The following is a 22,983-nucleotide window of genomic DNA, read 5'->3' as shown; positions in this document are numbered from 1 at the left end:
ATGCTTCACAAATTCTGATGCCATCACACGCCCCATTCCGTTGGAGGAATATCAAGAGTTTGCATGACCGACATATGTGCGCTCACGTGCGTTGTAATATCTGAGTAATGCTTTAAGCCGAGGCATCTTATTTTACTACCTGCAAAGCCCACAACCTTTTACTTCCAATCCGTGAGCTTTGATTTGAGCTGGCACTAGTCCAAGCATTCCCTGGTCTCCACATTTATCTCTTTCACTACCCATCTGTCCTTGTGTCTGTGTGTCTGTCTTGTCATCTGTTGGCCTTTTCCATCCATCTCTGTGCCTCCCTTTGTCTCTCTCTTCTCTATCTGCCCTTGTCCTCTTGTCCCACCTGTCCGTCTGTCATCGGCGTATCTCTCGACAAGACAGGTACAGCTGCGATAAAACGTCAGAAGGTAAAGCGAGTGCCAATTTTCTTGCATAATCACGTAGTCTGTAAATCTTTAAGGTGTGGTGCATCCCAGAGCAAGAGCCACACATGAAGCTATAACCACCTTTCTGTCAATCACACGGCGTCATGAAAGCTGAGGAGTCCTGCGATTCAAAAGATCGTGGGTCACGCTTCCGTGCTATTATCTTTGGCAGTACAATGGGAACTTATTGCAGTAACCACTGCCAACTGCAGCCCAAAATAGACTGTGGACTTTCACGGTCGGCCCGTTCTGAAGGGGTGTCAAATGCACTGTGCCAGGAGCGATAGCGGCTGTGTGTGTGTGTGTGTGTGTGTGTGTGTGTGTGTGTGTGTGTGTGTGTGTGTGTGTGTGTGTGTGTGTGTGTGTGTGTGTGTGTGTGTGTGTGTGTGTGTGTGTTACAAAAGGGGGGAAGGGGACACATGATCCTCCAAATTTCTTGTCAGGGACAGTTGGGACAGTGGCAGGGAATGGAGCAAAAGGCCAGCCAGGGGACAGCTTGTGATCCCGGACCGTATGTTGCTTACAGAACAGAACACACACATACACAGATAGAAACATGGGCCTGTTTGCACCCATACACACACCTACACTGCACAAACACGGTGTAAACTGTTTTAATTTAACCTTTAAACAGACTTTTTCGGATGTGAGAAATGTGTTTCTGATCCCTACTGTCCTGTATAACCAAGGCAAAGTCACTCATTTACTACCGTGTGTGACATGGAGCTCTACCCTGAATAAAAGCCCAAATCCAAGAAAAACAGAAGCTGTTTGTCTTTCTTTCTAAGCTGCAAATCATTTCAACAGTTGACGTACTACAGCAAACAAAGGCTGGTTCAAACTTCCAGGGAGCGTGTTGTTTGATGGGGACTTTGTTAAGAGAGAGGCCTCAGCGTGACAGCTGCACCCAGCTGTTCCACATGTAAGTCAGGGTAGCCTTGATCATCTGCTACCTGCTTTCTCTTAACACGCTCACACGCTGATTTTTTAAGTGGATGTATATGCATGAGTTGAAGGGAAAATGCAAGAAAACAAAGAATGCACTTGCAGGCTTTTCAATCTGGCTGGTTATTAACACGTTCTCTAATCTTCAACTTTTGATTGGATGCTTCTCTGCCCTGTGGAGAGGCCAATCAGGGGGGCGCAGGAAGTACAGCTGCAGCCCCAGCTTTCTGATCCTTGCAGAGCGGCAAACTTTCCCCTGTCAGATTAAGTAGGATTAGCCGGGTCCTGCCGTATGATGAACTGAGCACTTCATATGGTGACTAGAAACTTTCCAAAGATGGAAGAAAAAAAAATCCCCGGTCAGGGAAATATGTTACTCGCTTTGAAAAGCTTGATTAGAAGCCTTTCCAAACCATCAGCATAATACAATATCTGCTAGCCTGTTCAGTGTGTGAAAACTTCACCCACTCACTGCTACAGTATTCCTGTGGATGCTGAACGTGCATGAGAGTGTGCACGTGTAGGCTCATAAACACAAACTCCCCCAAGGCTTCTTGATCTAAGCTCGTCCCCTCATCAGCGTCCACAATGTGTGCTAAGTTCCAGTGTGTTTTCAAATCACACACACACACACACATACATAATCACATGCATACACTATCAATGGTATTTTTATCCATCCCCAGAGCCACTCTCATATCACTTTCAGACGACAGAGGAGCCTCGGTCACACCAGCTAGTACTTAAGGCACCCTTTACCGTGTGTGTGTGTGTGTGTGTGTGTGTGTGTGTGTGTGTGTGTGTGTGTGTGTGTGTGTGTGTGTGTGTGTGTGTGTGTGTGTGTGTGTGTGTGTGTGTGTGTGTGTGTGTGTGTGTGTGTGTGTGTGGTGGTCCATAGAGGTACAATGCGTGGTGATTTAAAGAGACTTTTAAAAAAGGTGGCTGTGGTAGGGAGGAGGTCAAATGTGGAAATAATTTAGACTGTTATCAACTGTTGCCTGCAAGACCACTAAGGAGGAACACACACCCAAAACAAGAGACCCTGAAAACGTGACTACATGTCAGGGCATTCGACTAACACACACTTCTCAGACAGGGTTTTTCCTCCAGAGGCGAGGCTAAAGCATCCAATCTCAGTCTTTCTTGTCTATCTCTGGCACTGATAAAGGCTTATAATGAAATGGGGACTGCAACTCAGTCCCAAGACCGATGGCTTTATGGCCCTGGCCAGATCATCACCCTCTGTGGACTTCGTTTGTCACCGCGTGAGGACAGAAAGACAGTCAGATGGGAGGGATAGGAGGAGACAGGGAGAAAGAAAAGAAAGCCAGATAGATTAAAGTTTTACACTCCAACCTTTGAGAAGCGTTTTGCAACACAGCCGCCGTGTCCAGAGTTTACTACCGGAGCGCTCTCTCAGATGTGTGCCGTTTCTGTGCTGAAATAAACGCTCAGAGTTTTGATAAGATAGGCTACAGTCGCGGCCAGGACGCAAACAAGGAGACAAAGGTCCTCCTGGGCGTATCGTTATTTTTGTTATCTCCCCCGTTTGTACTTGGGAGCAATGTTGAAGCATGTTTGTAAACTGGCAACACTTGTGCATTTTGTTTGGCTCGCATTCAAGAATGTGTTCGCTCAGGCGTGTTATTATTCCAGCTCACTCCTGACCCCTGGGAGAGCATGTAATGAAATCACTGTGGATGCAAAGATGTTCCATAGCACCTTATAGCCTAGAAAACAGCACCGCCATGTCATACATACTGATGAAGGTGATGAATAAGAAATGATATAGAAAGGAAAACTACTGTAAGCTGTACTTACCTCAAAAAGATTGGACGCATCGTTGCCATACTGGGTGGAAATAATCTCTGATTGGTCGCTGTACCATTTGAGGCCGCCCAGGAAGCTGTCTGCATCCAAGTCACTGACATCCAGCTCTGAGAGGTCCAGCTCAGGGAGGTCCGGGCAGAAAGGCTGGTCTTCACCAACCAAGGCAGCACACTGGAGGAAAAACAACAGCAACAATGATCGTCAGAAAGGAAATCTCTTTTATATGCAAATCAGCGTCGGAATTATTTGTGCCAAGTTTGAAAACAATGGCTGAATCCAAATCTGGACAGGAGTCAAAAGCCTTTTAGAGTGAGCAACAGGAAATCCAAACACAAAGCATGTCCAGCAAATTAAGTAATTCATGTCTGCCAGTTGATGACTTTTATTACAATAACTCTATTGATTATGATCAGTTCTGCAGGTCCACTCATTTTGAAAAGCAACCCGTTTCCGCTCAGCTCCTATTAAACCCCCCCCCCCCCCCCCCCCTCCCCCTACCATTGGTGCTGGCCTGCTGCTACTAAACGCTGCCTGTTGACATTTTGCTATTCACCAGCTACTTTTATGTAATCTAGCCAATGTGTACTGTATGTAGCAGCTGTTCCTGCATCTCCCCCACACTAATCATCAGCTCTGGCTGCAAGTGGGATGAGAAATCAACAGTGATGTGAAAAGGTGTTTCAGCGGAGGGGAAAGAGCAACAAGTCTAAGCTAATTTTGCTAGATTATTTCAAATGGCATATTTACCATCCTTTTTTTTTGTTACAGCCGTTTCCAGTCAATGTATACTCATTATTATACAACGTAAGCAACCACAAGGAAGGAAACCATGAGCAGCACACTTTAATATCTAGTCAGTGATCATTAAAAGGCAGAAAGTCAGGCATGTTTACACTCTGTGACTGTGCACATGCAAATCCAAGCCTAAGAAAACATCTTTAAGGCTGTATAATAAGAAACACACTCCTAATTGTTGTTGACAAGACGTCATGCACGCTACAGGATGGCCTTAAGACAGACACGAGAGATATTCCCGGGCAGAGCCGGTGGGTGTTTGGCCGCAGACTGAGAGCCGGGCTCGGCTCAGGGCAGAGCTGAGGATCGGATCCTGTGCCAAGCAGGAAAAAGCGGCCAGACACCGGGGTCACAGTTCATCTGTCGTCAGATTCGCACCAACACGAATATACGATGGTGAGACAAATCCGATATGCTGCACAGAGCGAGGGGAAAGATTCACTGCGTCTTAGGCTCCCCCTGTGATGATCCAGTGTGACAGGGCACGGCATGGAAAAGATGAGATGATACTCAGAGGCTGGACGTCCTATGCCCAATTATCTTATGGACTTCTTGCTCGGACTAATGAAACAACGCCGCCAGACAGCGCGCACCACAGCGCTCCATGATTTACGCTGTATCGCACATAAGAGCACCTGCTAGGTGAAGATTATTAGAGGAAGTATAGCCTACTGACGACCTGGAAGACAGATCTCGCGGGGGTTTTAATAAGAGTCGACATGCACACATTTCACACAATGAGTCGAAAAAGAAGCTCCAGGAAACAAGTGCATTATTTGGGTTAACTACACTGGAGACTCTCCTGAAGTCTACCTGGCTACAGTGACAAAGTGAGTGCCCCGGTGATTAAAGTACAAAGAAGCGAGTCTGAATAAAAAGCAATCACTAAAAAAACTGTCCGGAATAACATATCCTTATTTTGATGCAATAAAGGCAGTTTTTCATATTCTCATTACGCAGCCTCTAACACATATACAAGCAGGCTGCAGTCACATCTTGTAGTGACATAGAAAGCCTCACTGATGGAGACTTCTAAACCCAATTATAGCCAGGTAGACCTGAATGTCCACAACAAGCTGCACAGAATAAGTATCCGTCTGATGTGCCTTTTCTGAATGCACTTAAGTCATGGGAAAGGTAAAGCAAGATTCAAAAGACGACTTGGATGAAACGAGAAAAATACGCAGCAGGTAAATGGAAATTCACGCAGACATAAAACGATGAAGTGTGGCTGGATGTTGCTCTCCAGCCAGCCGGGATGTTGGCACACAAACGTGCCCGGTTCCGTTACTCTTATGATTCTCCTGCGCAATGGCAGATAGTCCTCAGTGTGCACAACCTTTGCTCCTGCCTTTGAAAAAAATAACATGCCCTATCCCGACACAGCACGTCAAAGGGGTTTCTTATCTTCGGTGGATGTCATGCCTCAACGAAATACCTGACTTTGAGACATTTCAGTCATTTCGGCATGAAAAGCTTCTCGGCACCGGAACGCGTACAGTCCGCGGCTGGAAGCAGATCCGCAAGCTTCGAGCTCTCAGCTCCGACTGAGCACAGATCCTACGAGAGAGGCAGGTCCCGAGCCTGTGCATGCATTACAACTATATCTTTAACTGAGGAGTAAAGGGAGACTCCGCACACTTGTCATATATTCCGGTGTTGTATATCCCCGCATCCTCAACTGTGTCCAGACGCGAAATTCACCGGCACGCCACTGCCAGCAGCAGCAGCAGCGACAGAATATGTGGAGATCACTGTGTCTGTAGCCAGTGCTGTCCAAAGGGTCCAGGGGGAAAAAAGAAAGTCCACAGGGCTAGAAAAGATGATACAAGTCGGATTTTGTTTTAGATGCGCTCACCTCTAATTCTCTCCACACAGAGTCCTGGTTACACCTGTCCCACGCCATCCAGCCACTGAATGACGGTCCGAAAAAGAAAAAAAGAAGAAAAAAAAGAAAAAAGAAAGAAATCAAGTAAAAAAGAAATCCACACGCGCTTCCCACTCGCTCTCACACAGGCTACTGCTGCCCCTCGCCGAGAATGAACCGAGGGCACCTGTCTTACAACTGCTTTCCATCACATGACAAAGCTATTAAAAGTAGGCAGGGGAGTGACTCCGGCTCCACACTACTCGCCAGTGACGCGCACAGAGCAGGCGGGGCCTGCCTGCGCACATAGTAAAATCCTCTCTGTGCACTGCAAGAAATGTCCAACCTAAAACCAGAGCATGCTTTATCTATCCATACAATCATTACATATGTATATTCATAAAGTAAGTGACCATGTTGCGCGTAGACATTATTTTCGGGAAATGTAACGAAGAAATAGACTGCTTTTTTGTTTAATTCTAGTAAGTTACTAGATATTTTTTACATGAAATTCTCTCAGAATCAAGATTTGAGTTGAAACAAGCTCATGATTTCAGTTTTTTATGTAAAAATGTTTAAGAAATATGTATAAAATCATGCATTTTTTGCAGCGTGGACGTCACATTGCAGCCAATCTGTGGACCAAATTAGTGTAAATCTGCTACCTGTACTGTAGTTTTTCATCATTAAACTAGAAGAATGTCAGGAATATATGCGGACATTCACAATCAATGTTCTTTTTGGCGAGGTCCGTGCCCTAATTTGTCTCGAAATGACGGCCTATCATCAGTCATGTCTCCGGGTTGGATATGGGGGGGCAGCACACCTCGGAGTGAATGAAGCCCCGGATCTTTTCAAGCTCAAAAAGTGACTGTAAAGCTGTTGCTGTAAATGTGACAGCGCACACCGGGAGTCCTGCAGGAATGCGCAATCAGAAAATATAATGTAGATAATAATATAAACACGATGTCCTTCCAGAAATAAATTGGTAAGCTTTATCATTAAAATGGGTTTATAACAATGCCACGGTTAAAGATGTAGTCTATAATTGAAGATTTTTCTCACATCAACGATAGAGCACATAGGAATTTATGTTTCATTAAACTATCGCACGTTTACAAGCTAATTAGTTTTCATTGTTTGCTCCATTTTTTGATTAACTCCCGTCAGAGCCAGTAACCTGAAATGCCCGTTTGGCGTAGAGTATCAAAGAGCGTAATTCAGTCTTTTGGAAAGTATTTCTGTGTCCATTCAGAGGCAATAAAAAGGACAGATGGCAGTATGAAGCGTGTATACAGTGTCAACAGGACGTGTATAGGCAACAGTAGCCCGGTAAAATAAAAACAAAAGCTTTGTGGACAATTCAAACAAAGAGAGCTTTCTGTTGCGTCGACTGACGGGCTGACTGCAGCACGATTGTTTCCTATGATCTTCTACACATACAGTAACACACATGTAAATATCACCAGGGAGGGATTTCCTCATGAATAATGTGATTCTAAAGCTACACTGTCAAATCAGAGCTTTAACAAATACATCTAAAAGAATATCAACAGTTAATTGGTTTTATTTTTCAGGAAATAAGCAAGTATTTCTGTGTTAAGAAACACACTCCAATCCAATTTTGAGTCGTGTAAGGCCATTAAGTCCACCTGAGCATGCAAGGAGCAATTGTCTCCTTAAATTAGTGAACCGCATACAGTAAGTGTCATTGAACACAACATTGCACAGAAACTTGTAAAAGGGTTGTGTGACTGGAATGTACAGATTGTGTTTTAGCATGCCAGTGCAGTAAGACATTATTATAGTGTGTGTGTGTGTGTGTGTGTGTGTGTGTGTGTGTGTGTGTGTGTGTGTGTGTGTGTGTGTGTGTGTTATACTTATGGGTATCTGAGGGCCTTTGTGCCACTAAATCTATACATCTGCCTCTCCTCGCGCGCCCAGAGATGCTACCCAGAAGCAACGGCGAGACCCAATCTGAGCAGGTGGTGTGTTCAGTGACCTCACAGAGCCCAGATGGACCAGTTATACTGAGACATAATATAGGGGGAAACATGGAAGTGACATGGGGCTCGGCTTTGAGACTGCGGCAAATATAAAACACTGAGAAAAAATGATTTTAAAATGTATAATATGTCACATTTATGCATTAAAATGTCTCCAATATGTTAATTTGGTCCCCAGTGATGCCGTGAAATCCACTTTTTTGGTTTGAATGTCTTTTTCCAGTTCTAAGCCACCTTTTCTGCCATTCCCTTTTTCAAATCTGGGTGGCTTTTAACTGTATATTTTATGAACGATTTTAGCCATATGATGTCTAGATATAAGGTTGTCAGAGAACTAAACTGAGCTAATGTTAGCGGCAGCCGAACAGCGCACAGCTTTTTTTGTTGCCATGAAACTGCATTACTCATTGTTTTAATTAGTTTGAGTCACCTGGGATGTTTATTTTAAAGAGGAAATGTGGGGGAGTATGATTGCAAAGATGGCCATGGTGGTGAATACAACAACTCAAAGGATTTTGCTATCATTTTTACTGAGGGACTTTTCTTCCTGAGATGAAGAAGTATAGTTAAAAGAAGCTCTACGTGGTGTTCATGTGTCCCACAGATGTAGCTAACTACAGATAAAGAAGCTACTGGTCAGAGTAATAGCACAATTATGAACACAGACTTGCAAACGTAGAAAAGAAGGGAGTCTTGGCAGCAGATATGTGCTGGTAAACGATATTTCTCCCTCTCCTGAAGCGGCGTGCGAGTCACAGTCAAAAGGCTTATCTGATTGTACTCTTCATGCCAATTAAGACAAGGGAGGCTAAATATAGATATAATGTTATGATTTCCTTTCTTGAATGGCCTTTGATTCTTTCTTTCTTTCTGCAAACACATTCTTGCTGGAGGCAGGTTATTTTTGTGTGCAGTGGCAGAGATTTGTAGATATAGGAATCATATCAAAAGGAAAAAAGGGGGATTCTGCAGCCATTCTGAGAAACACGTCATCTTTGAAATGCCAAGGCTTTTGTTTCACTTGCAGTGATGCTAATGAAGGGGTACGTTTGGGGAGATTGTCACAGACTGGTGCGGAATGAGAAACAATGTTTAGTAATCCACATCAGAGGAGATATTTGGGCCGACATCTCTGCATGTCCATCATTCTGCTCAGAAAAATGACCTTGGGTCTTTCTTTCACACCCCTCTTGCATTTAGCAACTCTTATAGATATCATGTCTCAAGGGGCTGAATCTATAGGATGAGTGTGAAAAGTTGTTCACACCCATTTGATGCATACCATGTTGTCATATGCTGGACCTGACATCTTGAAATCCCTTTGAATATTGAGACCTTGCAGACAAATGTACTTCAAAAGGAACCATTAGAACCCAAACTAATTGAAAGTGACTGTTGTTTAATTGCAACTCACAAATAATGCAATGTGACATCTTTTCTGTATGCACACAGAAGATTCCACGTGCAGACAGTCAGACTTGCTCGAGTCGGGGTTTTGCTGCTGGCATTTCTCAGAGAGCAAAGGGTCTTCATGATTAAACAATTCCTCCCAAGAGTCAGCTGACAAGTGGAGCCCTCAACGCTAAAATGGGGCTAATCCACGGATAATTAGCTTTGTTTGAATATTCAACGTGGCCTGACTCATGGTACAGAGTCATTTGCATTTCTGCTCTTGCATTGAATCTAATATTAACATTTCCGTTACGCGAGCTGATCCTGTAGTGTGGTTTAATTCCAATAGTGCCTGACCGTGTTTCTTTCTGTCGTTTTTGACAGTCCATCTATACTCAAGTGGCGGTGTCTTGTTTTCCTTTTTCCATAAATTGTGTCAGCGGCCCTCTGAGAGCACAGCGTGGAGATATGTTGGGGGTGGGGGGGGGGGGGGGGGAGATGATTCATATCACTTTGTTGCATGTCATTGCTCCCAACAGAATCTATCCTAGCATCTGGCCATTTTAATACATGGTGGCTGCATTCATAGGAATTAATTGAGGGCAGAGGTAAAACAGAGTGTTACATCTCTCCATTTATTGTCCAAGAGTGTTAGAAGACAGCTTATGCTTTGTTCTCCCGATTGTCATTTGACGTTCTATCAGATCTTTGTAGCCTGGATGATTTTTCCCCTCGACAAGTCGTATTGTTTTCTCCTTATTAGGCGACAGCGGAAGAAGCGGCCACATTTCACCGTACTCAGATGCTCTACAATATCATTGGATGTAATGCCATACAAAGCTGGCAACAGGAAATGTAAATTGATACATGGTGCAGATATAAATACCTGATGTGGGGTCAAATGATCACCACTTTATTAATTGAAAAGGACTAAATAACAATATTTTAGGGAATTAACGCAAACTACAGTATGTGATTAATTGCCATTATGGTCTCTCAATCCCCCAAAAATTAAGTCGTGAAAGCAGCGTTGGATCATGGGAGTTGTAGTCTTTGGCTTTTCTTGGTCTCGAGTTTTTTTAACTCTGTCCTCTTCAGATATATATATTTTTTAAAATAGCAATTTGTCGCAGAAATGGTTTTTACCTGCATGCTGTTCGGCTGCCGCTAACGTTTGTTCCGTTTGTTTCAGAGAGAACTTAAGATCCAGACGTTGAGGAGGTTACCCGTACAAAATTACCCTCATAGGTCTCATTACATTACATTACATTACATGTAATTTGTTAGACGCTTTTATCCAAAGCGACTTACATACGTACATTCAGTACTGTGGACAATCCCCACAGGAGCAATTTCAAATAAATGTAACCACTAATTACAAATGTTAAAAACAATGAAAAAAGTAGTTTCAACTTAAAAATCAGTGCGTCACTGATGCTGTTTTGCTGATGAACGGTCATTTTGTTAGTGCTTCAAGCCCAGCTGCTGCTAACGTTTGCTCAGGTTGTTAACTTAAGATCCAGACATCTCAAGACTAAAATCCTTCATTTGTTTACAATATAGAGTTAAAAAGCACCAAGATCTAAAAATGGTATGATAAAATATGTGGCTGAAAACTGGATTAATAGTTAATTTATGACAACTTCTGGAAGACAAAGCTGACACTACTTAGGACACCAGAGCCAATGCACATGACCTCGTTTATAGAGGTCCAGTCTATATATAAGTGGATATTTTACATATACTTTTATGACATCCATGATATTTCTCTATCTATTCCTATCACTGCTACAGAAGATCGCTCACACGGTCCATATATATCCGAGGCCTCCATAGTTTCCTAACTCATGCATTATAGGCAAAAAGATAAACAGTGTGACGCCACAAATGATGCACACAGTCGCACTCTGACATACAGTAAGGTGGTTTTACAGCGCCTCTCTTTGTAGTGCCCTTCAGAGAAACCCTTCGCCTTGCCGCCCTGCGTGCATGCGTGTAATCCTTTCCATCAATGAACTCCACTGTGTCATTTAGCCGCTCGCAGGACGCCGGCCAATTCCCCCGCAGAGAGGCCGGCCCATATTATTAAGGCAAATGGCATGAAGAGACTAGGGCCAGTTAGCCATGGAACTGAGAATAGCATCAGTCCCATGCAGGGGCAGGTAAACACAAAGAGGAGCCTGGGGGTGCCACACAGGAAGCACCCCGCCCCTCCCCATCCCATCTCTGGCTTCAGAAGAGCCACTGATGAATAATATTATCGTCACACGGCGAGTCGGAGTCTCCCGTCGGAGCCGTGTGTTTTGGGGCTGTTATTGGGCTTGTTTAAAATCACCAGCCAGTCATGCAACATGCATGTGAGCACAGGCCTGGTGTGTAATAAGCCTTGGTGGAGAATTGTGCTTAACTAGCGCTCTGGGCAGGGACTTGTGAGGGTATAGCACTCACCAGGAATATTAAAATGTATAGACCACAAGGGTTCGGGTTGCAAACGCACATACATAAACAAGACTTGAAATGCTACAAACCCAAACTTTGAAATTGCTATAAAATTCCACACATGCCTGGCAATGTAACCGAGGAAATTAGATGTGTGGAGGAGGTGCAGGAGAATGTTTCTCTACTGAAAGGGCAAATGGAAATGTTGTCATGCTGAATATCTAGTGAGGTTTGTCCAAAGTTTAATATAAACTAAGTGAGTCAGAAGCCATGATGAGTGCTGCAGTGTAATCTGTAATGAACAGGCATTAAATGAATTAGCTCTCTTCTGATGCTCACCAAACCATGTTTGGATTGTGGAAAGCATGGTTAAATATATATAACAAAATCTATGTTTTGACTAAAACAGTCAACATGAACTCTAGAATGTGGAAAGTGCATTAATGAGATCTCATAACTAGCTACGGGCACATTTTGGTGCATCTTTCAGCAAACTGCATAAAACCTGCTGTGAGTTACGAGGAGGGCCCAGAGCACAACAGATGTTGCTTGATTTCTAAAATAATAGAGAGGCAGGGCTGAATACCTTGACAGCGCAGTCCTTATGTACTCTTAGCAGTGGAGGAGCGCCAGGGAAGAATTAGGTCAGCTGAAGTGCGCTGTGCCTCGTGGAACTCCATGTTAAAGCAGCATCAGGGGAGAGAGGAGGCGCGGAGGGGAGGTGCTGGGTAACACACAGGTAGAAATTTCTGGAGCAGCACAACCAGTTTCTTTTTTTCCTTTTTGCTCTTGTATCATGGAAACGTGAGGAGAAACGTTACACCCCTGAGTCCAGACGGCAGTCTAATTATTTTGAGCAATGAAAAGAGATGGAGAAGGGGAATGAGAGGGAGAAAAATGCATGCGAATTGCAATTCTTTCATACAGCCTGCATACAGGGTTTATAACCACAAGCCTGAAAAAATCCTTACGGCACAATAAAACTGATTGTATCATCACCTTTTTTCCCCTTACAGGGTGCATTTCTACTACTCTTCACATCACCTCCTAAAAGGAGCATGTACAGTGCTGCTGGAGTGCACAGTGATGGCAGTGAAGAAAAGGAAAGCGCAGCCACGATGAGAGGAAAGAGAAGGCACAGTCAATACCCATTTTTGCCAAGGCATCTTGGTGGAAAAGAGCAAAGAGACAAAAGGAGCAGATGGATGGAGATGGAGCTAATGGTGAAAGAGAGTGTGACAGGGAGTAACAAAAGCAAGAGGGAGTGAGCCTATGTGAGTGATAGAAAGATTTGGACAAAGAAGGGGCTTGAATCGGAGGCAGATATGGAAGGAGGGGAAGGAAGATGGAAGCTAGGTACAAGGGAGGAGTGATTGGGGACAGGAAGTGAATACTTAACAAAGGGTCAGACCGATGGTAGGCGAGCAAACACCTCACCCTGATATGAAGATGTTCCCTGAAACCCCCGCTGTCCCCTTTACTGACCCCGGGCCCACTATCTCAGAGCCGATCTAACGGTTACCGCCTTGCCTCCCCCGCATACTCCGGTCACGCTCTAAGATCTGCCTGCTTACGATGCCTATCTGGCTCACATGCGCTACGTATTCATTTACAGGAAAGTCTACATTTTCACCAGCATAGATTCTTCCACATGAACTTAATTGCCCTCATGACCTTTGGACATAAATTGTGTTTTTTACAATCTCTCTTGTTGAGAGGAAATAATGAGAGGACTAAAGTAATCGATGTGTGTAAAATGGAGATTTAAACTGGATATGATATTTAAACGACTTGGCAGCTTTCCATCAACATGAAGCTGTGTGTAAGCATAATGCAGATTGTGCTGAGCAATAATGTTGATTTTCCTCGTGAGTCAGTGTTTTTGGCAACTGCAGTTTTTTCCCCCACTCAAACGCTGTCGTGCCCGGAGCCATTTCCACTGTCTTGAAATAAGACGATTTCCATCACTTATTTATTTTTATATCTGATCATCAGCGGTGGAAATCAAGAGTGAGATTAACTGTCAGCCAGTCATTCAATCAGTGGAGCCCGGCCCCCGTCCCGTCCCGTCCCTCTCATAATCCCTGGTTGTGTGTTTTGTGCTGCTCTGTGTCCACCGGGACTGTCATCACCGCCACAATAAACAGGATTAATCAGCGCTGGCATTGGGCACTTTGGTCCAGATGACGCGTGTAATTAAGGAGTAATTGGCATGTCATCTGTACATGAGGAAATATGACAAGCGCGAGCCAGATGTACTCGTTGTTCCGCCCGGCAACAAGCGGCGCTTTAACAGCCTCAAAGGCCTTTTTTTTCTCCAGAGATAACTTCCTTTACTCTGCTGACACTCTCGCTTCCTTAATGTCTTTACTCCCTCGCATTGTAATTCACTCGCTTATTCATTTATTTACATGCTAACACACTTAAACACTAATTTGCTAACTTATTCATTTATTTACATGCTAACCCACTTACTGCCGCTTGCATTCAGCAACTTATTCATTTATCCACATCCAGGATGACACAGTTACTTTCTTGCGTATTCATTTATGCACGTAGGAAGTCACTTATTCTCGCTTGCTTCATTAAGAGGTCGCTCTCTTTTCACTTCACACAAAAGGATGGGTTTGCGCGGCTCAATATATACTGTAGCTGCACACAATGATGGCCGAGATGCCCTTTCATGTTTAGGGTCATTGGGGCTGCAACAATAGGTCTGAACTGCCCTTATCTCTCCTTGTAAACGTGGAGCTGCGGGATAAGTCAGAGCCCGATATCATGGCTCATGTGGGAGATGTTGGGAGAGTTTTCCTATTTGCCCTTGCACTGTCTATTTCCTCGGTTGTTAAAGAAGAGGGTTATAAAATGGAAATTCACCACCACGATGCATTATCTAAGCTCTAATGAAACGTAGCGTGCACCTATTTATTATTATTTCAAAGTTACTTCGAGTATATGTAGCCATAAATAATATGAAGAAGCAACATTAGGAATGAGAAACCTGTGCTGCCTCCACTCTATAAATTCAATTGACTCAGGGAATATTAAAGGCGTGCCAAAGCAGATGATTATAATAGATTGAGAATGCTTTGAGGAGAATTTCAAACACACCTAACAAACTAAAGCACTCACACAGAAGTTGGGCTGGTGCTGGGCGTGGAGGTAAGGAGGGGGGCTTGGCAGGGATGGAGGTCAGCGATGCACTTGGCTGGTAACCTCAGATAGCTGCTGGCTAATTTGCAGTATGCCCCCATTCGCAACAGAAAGCCCAGATCCCCGCTGGGGGGGAGGGAGGGTGGCCATAACGGCAAAGCAAATGGCTCATAGAGATATCCCAGTTGTTTTTCATCACATCAATTTCACGCCTGTGCAGCCAGTTCCTAAGAAATGTGACAAGGTGGAGACGGAGGGAGAAAGGAAAAAGTAGGGGAAAGGGGAGATAGTGAAGAGGAGGAAAACAAGGAAGCTGGAGATGCAGACATTTGGCCATGTTCAACTCAAGGCCTCCTTCTGCGAGTATTTCCTGTCAGGCGCTGTCTCGTGAACTGATATAAGAGAATATCTCCATGGTTTATATCTTCACTGACAAACACAGAAGTAGTTCAGGTGACTCTCTGGTTTGTTTGCAGGGAGTTAAAGAAATATTTCACCCACAAAATGACCATTTGTATAGCAATTACTCACCATGTGTTACTTTGAATTCTTCGGGACAACTTTAATACTTCCTAAACATTCATTTGCCAAAAAAGTCTGTTGCGATTGCTACATGGGCGAAGTGTTGTAAATGGTAAGTGCAAAGTCATGTGTGGGGATAAATGAGACTGGAATCATATGGCACAAGTTGTGTGAGAGTTTATATTTAGATGTTTTGATATTGTTTTTGTTGTTAAATGTGGCCTCCATTTCTTTTCTTCAATTCTTCAAGATTTTTCTACATTTCTTGGATCCTTTGTGTACTGAGGAGATGTTTTCTGAAATAATTCAGGGTACGAATCAAAGTAATTGATAATCATTTTGTGGTTGACTATTCGTTTAAAACGGCTAAATAACGATGTGTGGGTGCAGGTTTAGCTTGACAGTAACAAATTAGTCATTTTGGGGATGAAGTGTTTCTTTAAAGTAGTATTTGTTGGAGTGTTATAATGCTTTGGAAAGAGCAACAATGTACTTTACTTATTATTTTATTGCTGCTTCCCAGAATGTGTCCCGATTATTGTTTTTAAGTGTTATTACTACAGCTGTAGTCCTTTTTTTGTCTCTGTATGAGTCACGCCTTCAAGGAAAAGTACTCGATCAACAATGAAAACTTCCACTCTGTTCCAAAAGGTGTTGCAGTCACCCGGTTTATCTGTGCTCTGTTTGTACAGGCTGAGATAACAGATATTTAACCTGTCAATTGCTTTATGGTCCCTCCATCAAACACAACTTTATAGCAGTTTGTGTACTTCCTGCTTATCTGCAAGAATGTACAACGAGCGGTGTGCTATGCGGCATTATGACTCAACAGCAAAGCATCAACTCATAGTTAAACCGGGGAAATCTCACCAACTGTGGGTTGAATAATTATAAAAGCAAATGCGCAGTAAAAAATCTGCTTAAAAGTACAGAAAGAACTTCATTTTGTGTAATTACAGGATGTGTATGTATAGACTCAAGCACTGCAGATAAACAGCAGGAAGTCCGGATAAAACTTGTGTGAAGTCAACAAGACTCCAACTCATTGGACAAATCTTCCATCCTGTATAATTAATGACTGTGCATTTTTAATTACCCCTGTGTGGCGGTAGGCACTACAGCTTTTGTTTATCGAGCCCCACTGATACCCATATTAACAAAGTTAGGTTAATGACTGAGGTATTTTACTTAATAGCATTTTTATTACTCCCGCTAAGAATGAAGCAATTAATTAACAATGGGCGAATTAAGTCCCGCTCCTGTAATGGCCTACCAACACAGGACATCATTACCAATAGTCAAAATAATTCATAAAGCGAGGAGTCAGGTGGCAGGACGGCGGAGGGAAGATGAATATTCCCCGGCACACATTTGATTTTTCATTTTAGACTGGAATAAATTATGAATAGGGTCTGTCAGCGGACATGTTGGTGGGAGTGCATGCAGAGCGAGCCGCAGGATCAAAGATGCAGTACCTCAAGTCACAGGCCTGACATAAAGAAAAGCTGCACAATATGAGCAGGTGAGTTTTATTTGAACAGATAAAGAGGCGAATTAAAGATACAAACAGAAGAGAAGGAGCGATGGGAAAGTAAAGGCAGAATAATGGACCTCAAAGACATATATGAAAGCGCATAATCTTTTAAGCTTGCATTTGAAGGTAATCTTCCATTAAAGAATACTAGCTTTTTCTTTTGTGGTGGAGAAATGCATAGACAGCAGAACTGATGGAGACTATTGCTGCGACTTTGAATAGAGGAAAATGGCAAAAGGTGCAATTTCTCCACCTCCGGACCGCGTTGGTACATTATTTAATTCCAAAAAGTAAAAACAGTGGCTGCGGAGGAATATAATCCCCCACCCCCAACCTCTCCCAACGCACGCACACACACAAACACACATCCTGAGCCCAAGTACACATGCAACAAAAAGGGAGAGATTAAAGCATTAATTCAGTGAGATGGAATAGGATCCTAGAATAAATTTAGAGTGAATGTTTGGGGTTATCGTCTCTGCTGTTTCGACTCTCTATACTCCGCTGCACTCCACATGCAAATGTAGATGTGGGGGTCACACCCTGTATCCTGTAACATATCAGGCTGCAAACTTTTGTTTTTTTTATAAGCTCTGTTTATGTGTGTGTGTGCCAAAGGGTCTTGTGTGTGAATGTGGAAAAGTACCAAACCATCCATGTGCACAGTGCTCTTTCTGCTTGTGTGTGTGAGAGAGAATGTGTGTATTTACATCTCAGACAGTGCATTTCAAGCTGCACTGCATCCCTGAAAAAAAAAAAAAAAGAAGCAGAGAGCCTTGTTTGTTTGCTTGTCATTGCAGGGTGGGATGCACTTTACCAGCCTTCTCCTGGCTTCACACTGGATACCAGCTGGCGGGCGCCACGTGTTGTGCCAGTGTCACAAACAGAGGGGAAATGTGCCTCATCATATAGAAAAGTAGGCAGCCTCCAGTCCTCATTAAAAATGCACTAACGCTGAACGCTCACATTAATCTAAACATGCTGTATTTAGCGAGGGTAGCCTTGTGTACAATCTATAAAACACAGCAATTAAAGCAGGTACTTTTGGCTTCATCTGAGCGCAATGGGCCACAAATGTGAAATATTCCTCTGGCAGCCAAAGCCCTATATGATCCAGGATGTAGTCCATAGCACTGAGATAGATATGGAATTGGAATATGACAAGATTTAATCTGGCTGCCGCCTGATAATGGAAAGAAAATCTGTTAATGTTCTATCTATTGCAGATAATCATCTCTGAAGTATCAATTCCTATTTCAAGGCATCCATCATCCTAATATAGACTAGAAAATGAGCTATAAGGATAATAGGAAACACTACCAATGTGATATAAATTGTAATTCAACATGCATGCGACATAAAATGAAGCTTACTCGGCGTATTTGTGTTGTATTATGTTGCTAATGTACTTGTTGGTGCACTACAAAGGCAATAAAAGGCATCTGTCATGACATCATTACGACGGCTGTGGTGAGGGGGGTTCAAGGAGAAGTGCTAAGATACAAGCCATGGAAGCATGCTTTCAACTGCAACCCGAGTAGGTTAGAGCAAGCAGCGATCACATGAGCACACTCTTTAAGACTTTGATGATCGCTCAAAGGGACGGACAGAATAGCTTGCATCGTATCGTCCCATAGCAACAACTTCTTGAAACCTCTCAGGTTTAAATCTGGCACACACTCACGTGAGGGCTGCTGGATCTGTGCCATCATCTACAGACGCCCTTCACACAAGACACACATGACGGAGACATTTTTGGGAGTCATTTCAACAGTTGGGTTTGGACGGAGGCCATGCGTCAGTGACAAAACATTGACGTATGTTACTGTAGGGTAGATGTTAGACTTTACTTGCCTACTTCACTAAGTACATTTACTTAAACAGTGCACTAAAGTAGAGATTTAGGGTACTTGATGATTTCCATTTCCTGCTATTTAATATTTCTACTCTAGTACAATTCCGAGGTAAAACTTCTCACAATATTTATTTGACAACTTTAGTTTAGAGCTGCAAACATAAGTCAATCAACAGAAAAAAAGTATTGCAAATGTTCTTGATAATCAAGTTGTACCTGCTGAAGTGTCAGAAAATGATGTTTTGATGCCCTCAAATATTGCGACTTCCTGCTTTTCTGTTTTTTTTTTATCATTCGGGTAAATATTTAGATTTTTTCGATTGTATTTTTAGATACTGGGATGGACATTTTTCACACTTCTTTACATTTTATCAAACAAATAATTGTTTCAAAAAGAATTGGAATAGAAATTGCCAGTCAAAAGTTACAATGAAGATTAAGATAAAGTTTAGTAATACAAAAAGTATACAAAAAATTATTGATCATGTTTCATTGAAGCTTAAAATCTATTGATCCCTTGGCAACATTCACAATATAACCTGCAGGATTCAGGTGATGACCACATTAATGCATCAATAATTAGAATACAATACATATTATTCCGAATTGGGCCGTTGAATGAGTACTTTTACACTTTTATAGATTATTTCTACACTGTGGTATTGGTACTTCTACTAGTCTTACTGTATGTTTTATAGCTACATGTCTGAAGTGGCGTTCAGAGGGGGTGGGGATATAAACTAACACAGCAGTTGTAACAGTGGTCATTTTAGAATAACTTATAAGCAATTATATTTTCATGTCCATGCCAAGCCACGAGGGATAAGAGCATTAGCCACATAAATGGATAATGAGGCCACGCTCATAATGAACTGATATATGGTACACAAAGTAGCACGACGGTCCAAACATGAGGGGAAGTGAGACGCTGGAGAGCCTCCCGTATAAACAGGTGTGAGTTACGGTGTCTTCCTGCTACTTGTTTTGCCACTACGACAGGCCCCGCTATGTAAGGCTGTCAACATTTCCCTACCGTAATAATAATTAACCTCAATTTCCCCTCTGCCCCACAGTCAGCGGGAGTAAACAGGCCGAGGAGGACACACAAAAAAAGAACACCTCCATGGTAAAATGTGGTTTCTCATCAGGAGGTAGCCACATGGTATGGAAGATAAATCATTTCCTATATGTATCTGAACCACTGCGCTGCCAAGTGTAAGATAAGGAGTCCACTGTTGTTTACAAGGTTCCTTTTTTATGGATTTTATTTATAGTGGATCATGACCTTGAATAAGATTAGCAAGTCAATAACATGAATTCACTAAATTGCATTCACTGATAAGAACACGCTGCAGGATTGTTTCCTAATAAATACTTCCCGTGATGAAACTAGGGCATCATTATGTTTAACAGTGAAACAGTACTGTATAATAGCAGTGTGATTTAATGGCTGCCACTGCTGCTGAGACACACTAATTCAAAAATGATTAGTGAGTTCTTCCCTAAATTGAAATGTGTGACATCAAAATGGGAGCATTGAGCAAAGTCGCCAACTTTTTCCAATGTTATAGATATTTAAGGAGATTCTGATGAGCCTCTGACATTTCGACTACTTTTATGACTTACACATAAACTGACACTTCATCTGCTTTCAGCTCTTAAACTTCTTTAAGCGCTTACATAAAAGCTGTCAATTTAACGGCATCCAGAGCGTAAAATAACTTTAAAATGTTTATTGCAACTTCCTTTCCGTGCTTCAACTTCAACCAACATGTTGGCATGTACTTATACTTACATATAAACAAATATTAAAATAAATAAACCACTGTTGGTTTCATAGAGGGCAAGCCTTTAATGTGTCCACAATTCAGGCGAACAAATCCTACAGAAAATATAAATTATTGTCCACATTTTCGTTATGTTAGATTCTGGGTTTGGGAATTGAGGTCTGGAAGCATTTGAAAAGAAAATACATGAATACATGGTATGAAAAGATAATACATTTGTCTATGTGTTTTTCCATGTTATGTTCTCCAACAGTACATCTCCTTAGGGACTGCCAAGCTCAAACCACAACTGTTCCTCAACCATTTTCACATTCATCCAGCCCAGACTGGGGCAAGGCAATTTGGCTCCCGGAACATCTATACAGTGCCTTGTCTGGGAATGGATTTAGTGATTCTGATCTTTTTTTTTTGTTCCTATGCTCTTTGTCTCCATTGTCAAGACTCAGGGAAAGAGAGAAAAGAAAGAGAGGGAGAAAAAAAACAAGTTTGACCGAAGCACAGTCAATTATCTCCCAGGTGTTAGACTGAAGTGATTGTAAGCGATCGCGGCGGTTCCCACGAGCCCTGGACTGAGATGGGTTGGAATTAGCCAGGAACAAAAACCCAATTCAGCAGAAGTGAAGAAACAGCAGTTTTGAATAAAACCAGGCAGAGAATGCAAAAGAAAAGGCTTCCCGCAGAAGATAAAGTCAAATCTTGGCTCCCTTTTTTCCCTCTTCCGCCATTCCCCTGTTACACACAGCCTATCATACACTATAGTCGAGTCTTTTAAACAAACTATGGGGCTGGGATTGTGTCTGTGCTGCTTCCAATACCGTATTGTGTGGAGGTTAATTACCGGCAAGGCATGAGAAAATTACATTCTCAAAATAAAGTATTATGATTGGCCCTTCCTGCTGGCTATTTTAAGTAATGCGCGGTCTTCATACGAGATAGCTGGGAAGCCAGATTTTCCGACTTGTTCGATATCAAGTAACCTCGTTTCAAGTCCTCTATTAAAAAAGGGACTATTCTTGCAAATTACCTTTCTTTCCCAGGCCCTAAACACCATTTCCTCACGAAGATTAAGTTATAGCCTGTACTTGAGTGCACAAAGTGTTGTAATAACACAGGACACTTTTCTATTGATAGCAGTGCATTTCCTTGTGTCTTTTCACATATCTCCCTGAGAGAATTCAGTCATGCTGAATAGCAGCATTTCTGTACAGGGAAGGATAGTGTGGAGATTGACATTTAGAAAATAGAGGAGGAGGGGGGGGATTTCTGAAGCATAACCAGCAGTGGTGTTACAAGATAACGTACGCTAAATCTAGACCAGGCACATTCGTCAAGTCAATTCTTAACCATCAAAGAATAGTTAACTGAGGAAGAAGAGTTTAGCCTGCTTAGGTTTGCATGAATCTCATGATGGGAGGACCCAGTTCTCGGGCAATGATTGTGCATTTTCCTCCCTGCTGGAATCTTGTTTACTCTTGCCTTCCACATGAGATGACCACGTCAAGCATGGTTTGTGTCCGCTGCACTTTCGCTCGGATGTTCGCTCGGATGCTGCACGCCAGCTCACACACATCAAAACTAATAAATATGAAGCCTGAGGAAACGGGTGCAGTAAGGCTGAAGGTGTCTTCTGTCCGGACAACCAGGCGTCAGACATGTGAAGTGCGAGTTAGCACCGCTTCGGCCTGGGATGAACGCACAACTAGGATACGACTCGGGCGGGCTATGAACTATACTATAGTTATAACTACGGCTTGATCACCCCCACAACCCAAAGCACCCAATAACCACAAAATGTCATCTAGATGTTCTTTATAAATAATGCATGAGCAAGTCTGTTTGTTAACATTATGGTTAGCATTATAGGCTAGCTTTCCCATACATTTCCATTCATTCATTATAATGTCTTCTCAGTTCACTGACCAACGTGGTTGCATGCTTGTGTGTGTGTGTATGTGTGTATGTGTATGTGTATGTGTATGTGTATGTGTATGTGTGTGTGTGTGTGGGTGTGTGTGTGTGTGTGTGTGTGTGTGTGTGTGTGTGTGTGTGTGTGTGTGTGTGTGTGTGTGTGTGTGTGTGTGTGTGTGTGTGTGTGTGTGTGTGTGTGTGTGTGTGTGTGTGTGTGTGTGTGTGTGTGTGTGTGTGTGTGTGTGTGCGTGGGTTCAACCATATTCTCTGGTTGAACCCACACACAGAAGCACGTATATTTCTTTGTTGAATTAAAGCAGCATAGAAAGCAGCTTCCTTCTTCCTTAACCAGATCTCACACTGAGCTGTGGAAGACCCTCTGAAGCCGAGGGAACGAGGGTGAGTAAAGGTCCATCTGTCCCAACTAAAGCACCTTCTTGGGGTGAATGAGGTTTGAGAAGCTCCTGTGAAATGATGACAGGGCCAGCAACACTTCAGCTTGTTGATGCAGTGTGA

The 22,983-nt window shown here is 42.8% G+C and overlaps 1 protein-coding gene across 7 annotated transcripts in view; it reads right to left on the bottom strand.

The window, feature by feature from the left end:
- The window catches only part of ppargc1a (peroxisome proliferator-activated receptor gamma, coactivator 1 alpha), a 265,610-nt gene that overhangs the window by 32,220 nt on the left and 210,407 nt on the right, over positions 1 to 22,983 (bottom strand). For 4 of the 7 annotated variants that reach the window (XM_079671003.1, XM_079671005.1, XM_079671006.1 and 1 more), the window contains exon 2: positions 3,201 to 3,380. In XM_079671003.1, the coding sequence (XP_079527129.1) occupies positions 3,201 to 3,380 (180 nt within the window). Of the gene's footprint in view, positions 1 to 3,200; positions 3,381 to 5,442; positions 5,753 to 5,862; positions 6,107 to 22,983 lie in introns of those variants that run through there. The other 3 variants (XM_079671004.1, XM_079671009.1, XM_079671007.1) reach the window with 3 other exon arrangements.

Source organism: Notothenia rossii (genome assembly GCF_949606895.1).
Source record: "Notothenia rossii genome assembly, chromosome: 3".
Taxonomy (NCBI): Eukaryota; Metazoa; Chordata; class Actinopteri; order Perciformes; family Nototheniidae; genus Notothenia; species Notothenia rossii.
This window is presented reverse-complemented; position numbering and strand designations above follow the sequence as displayed.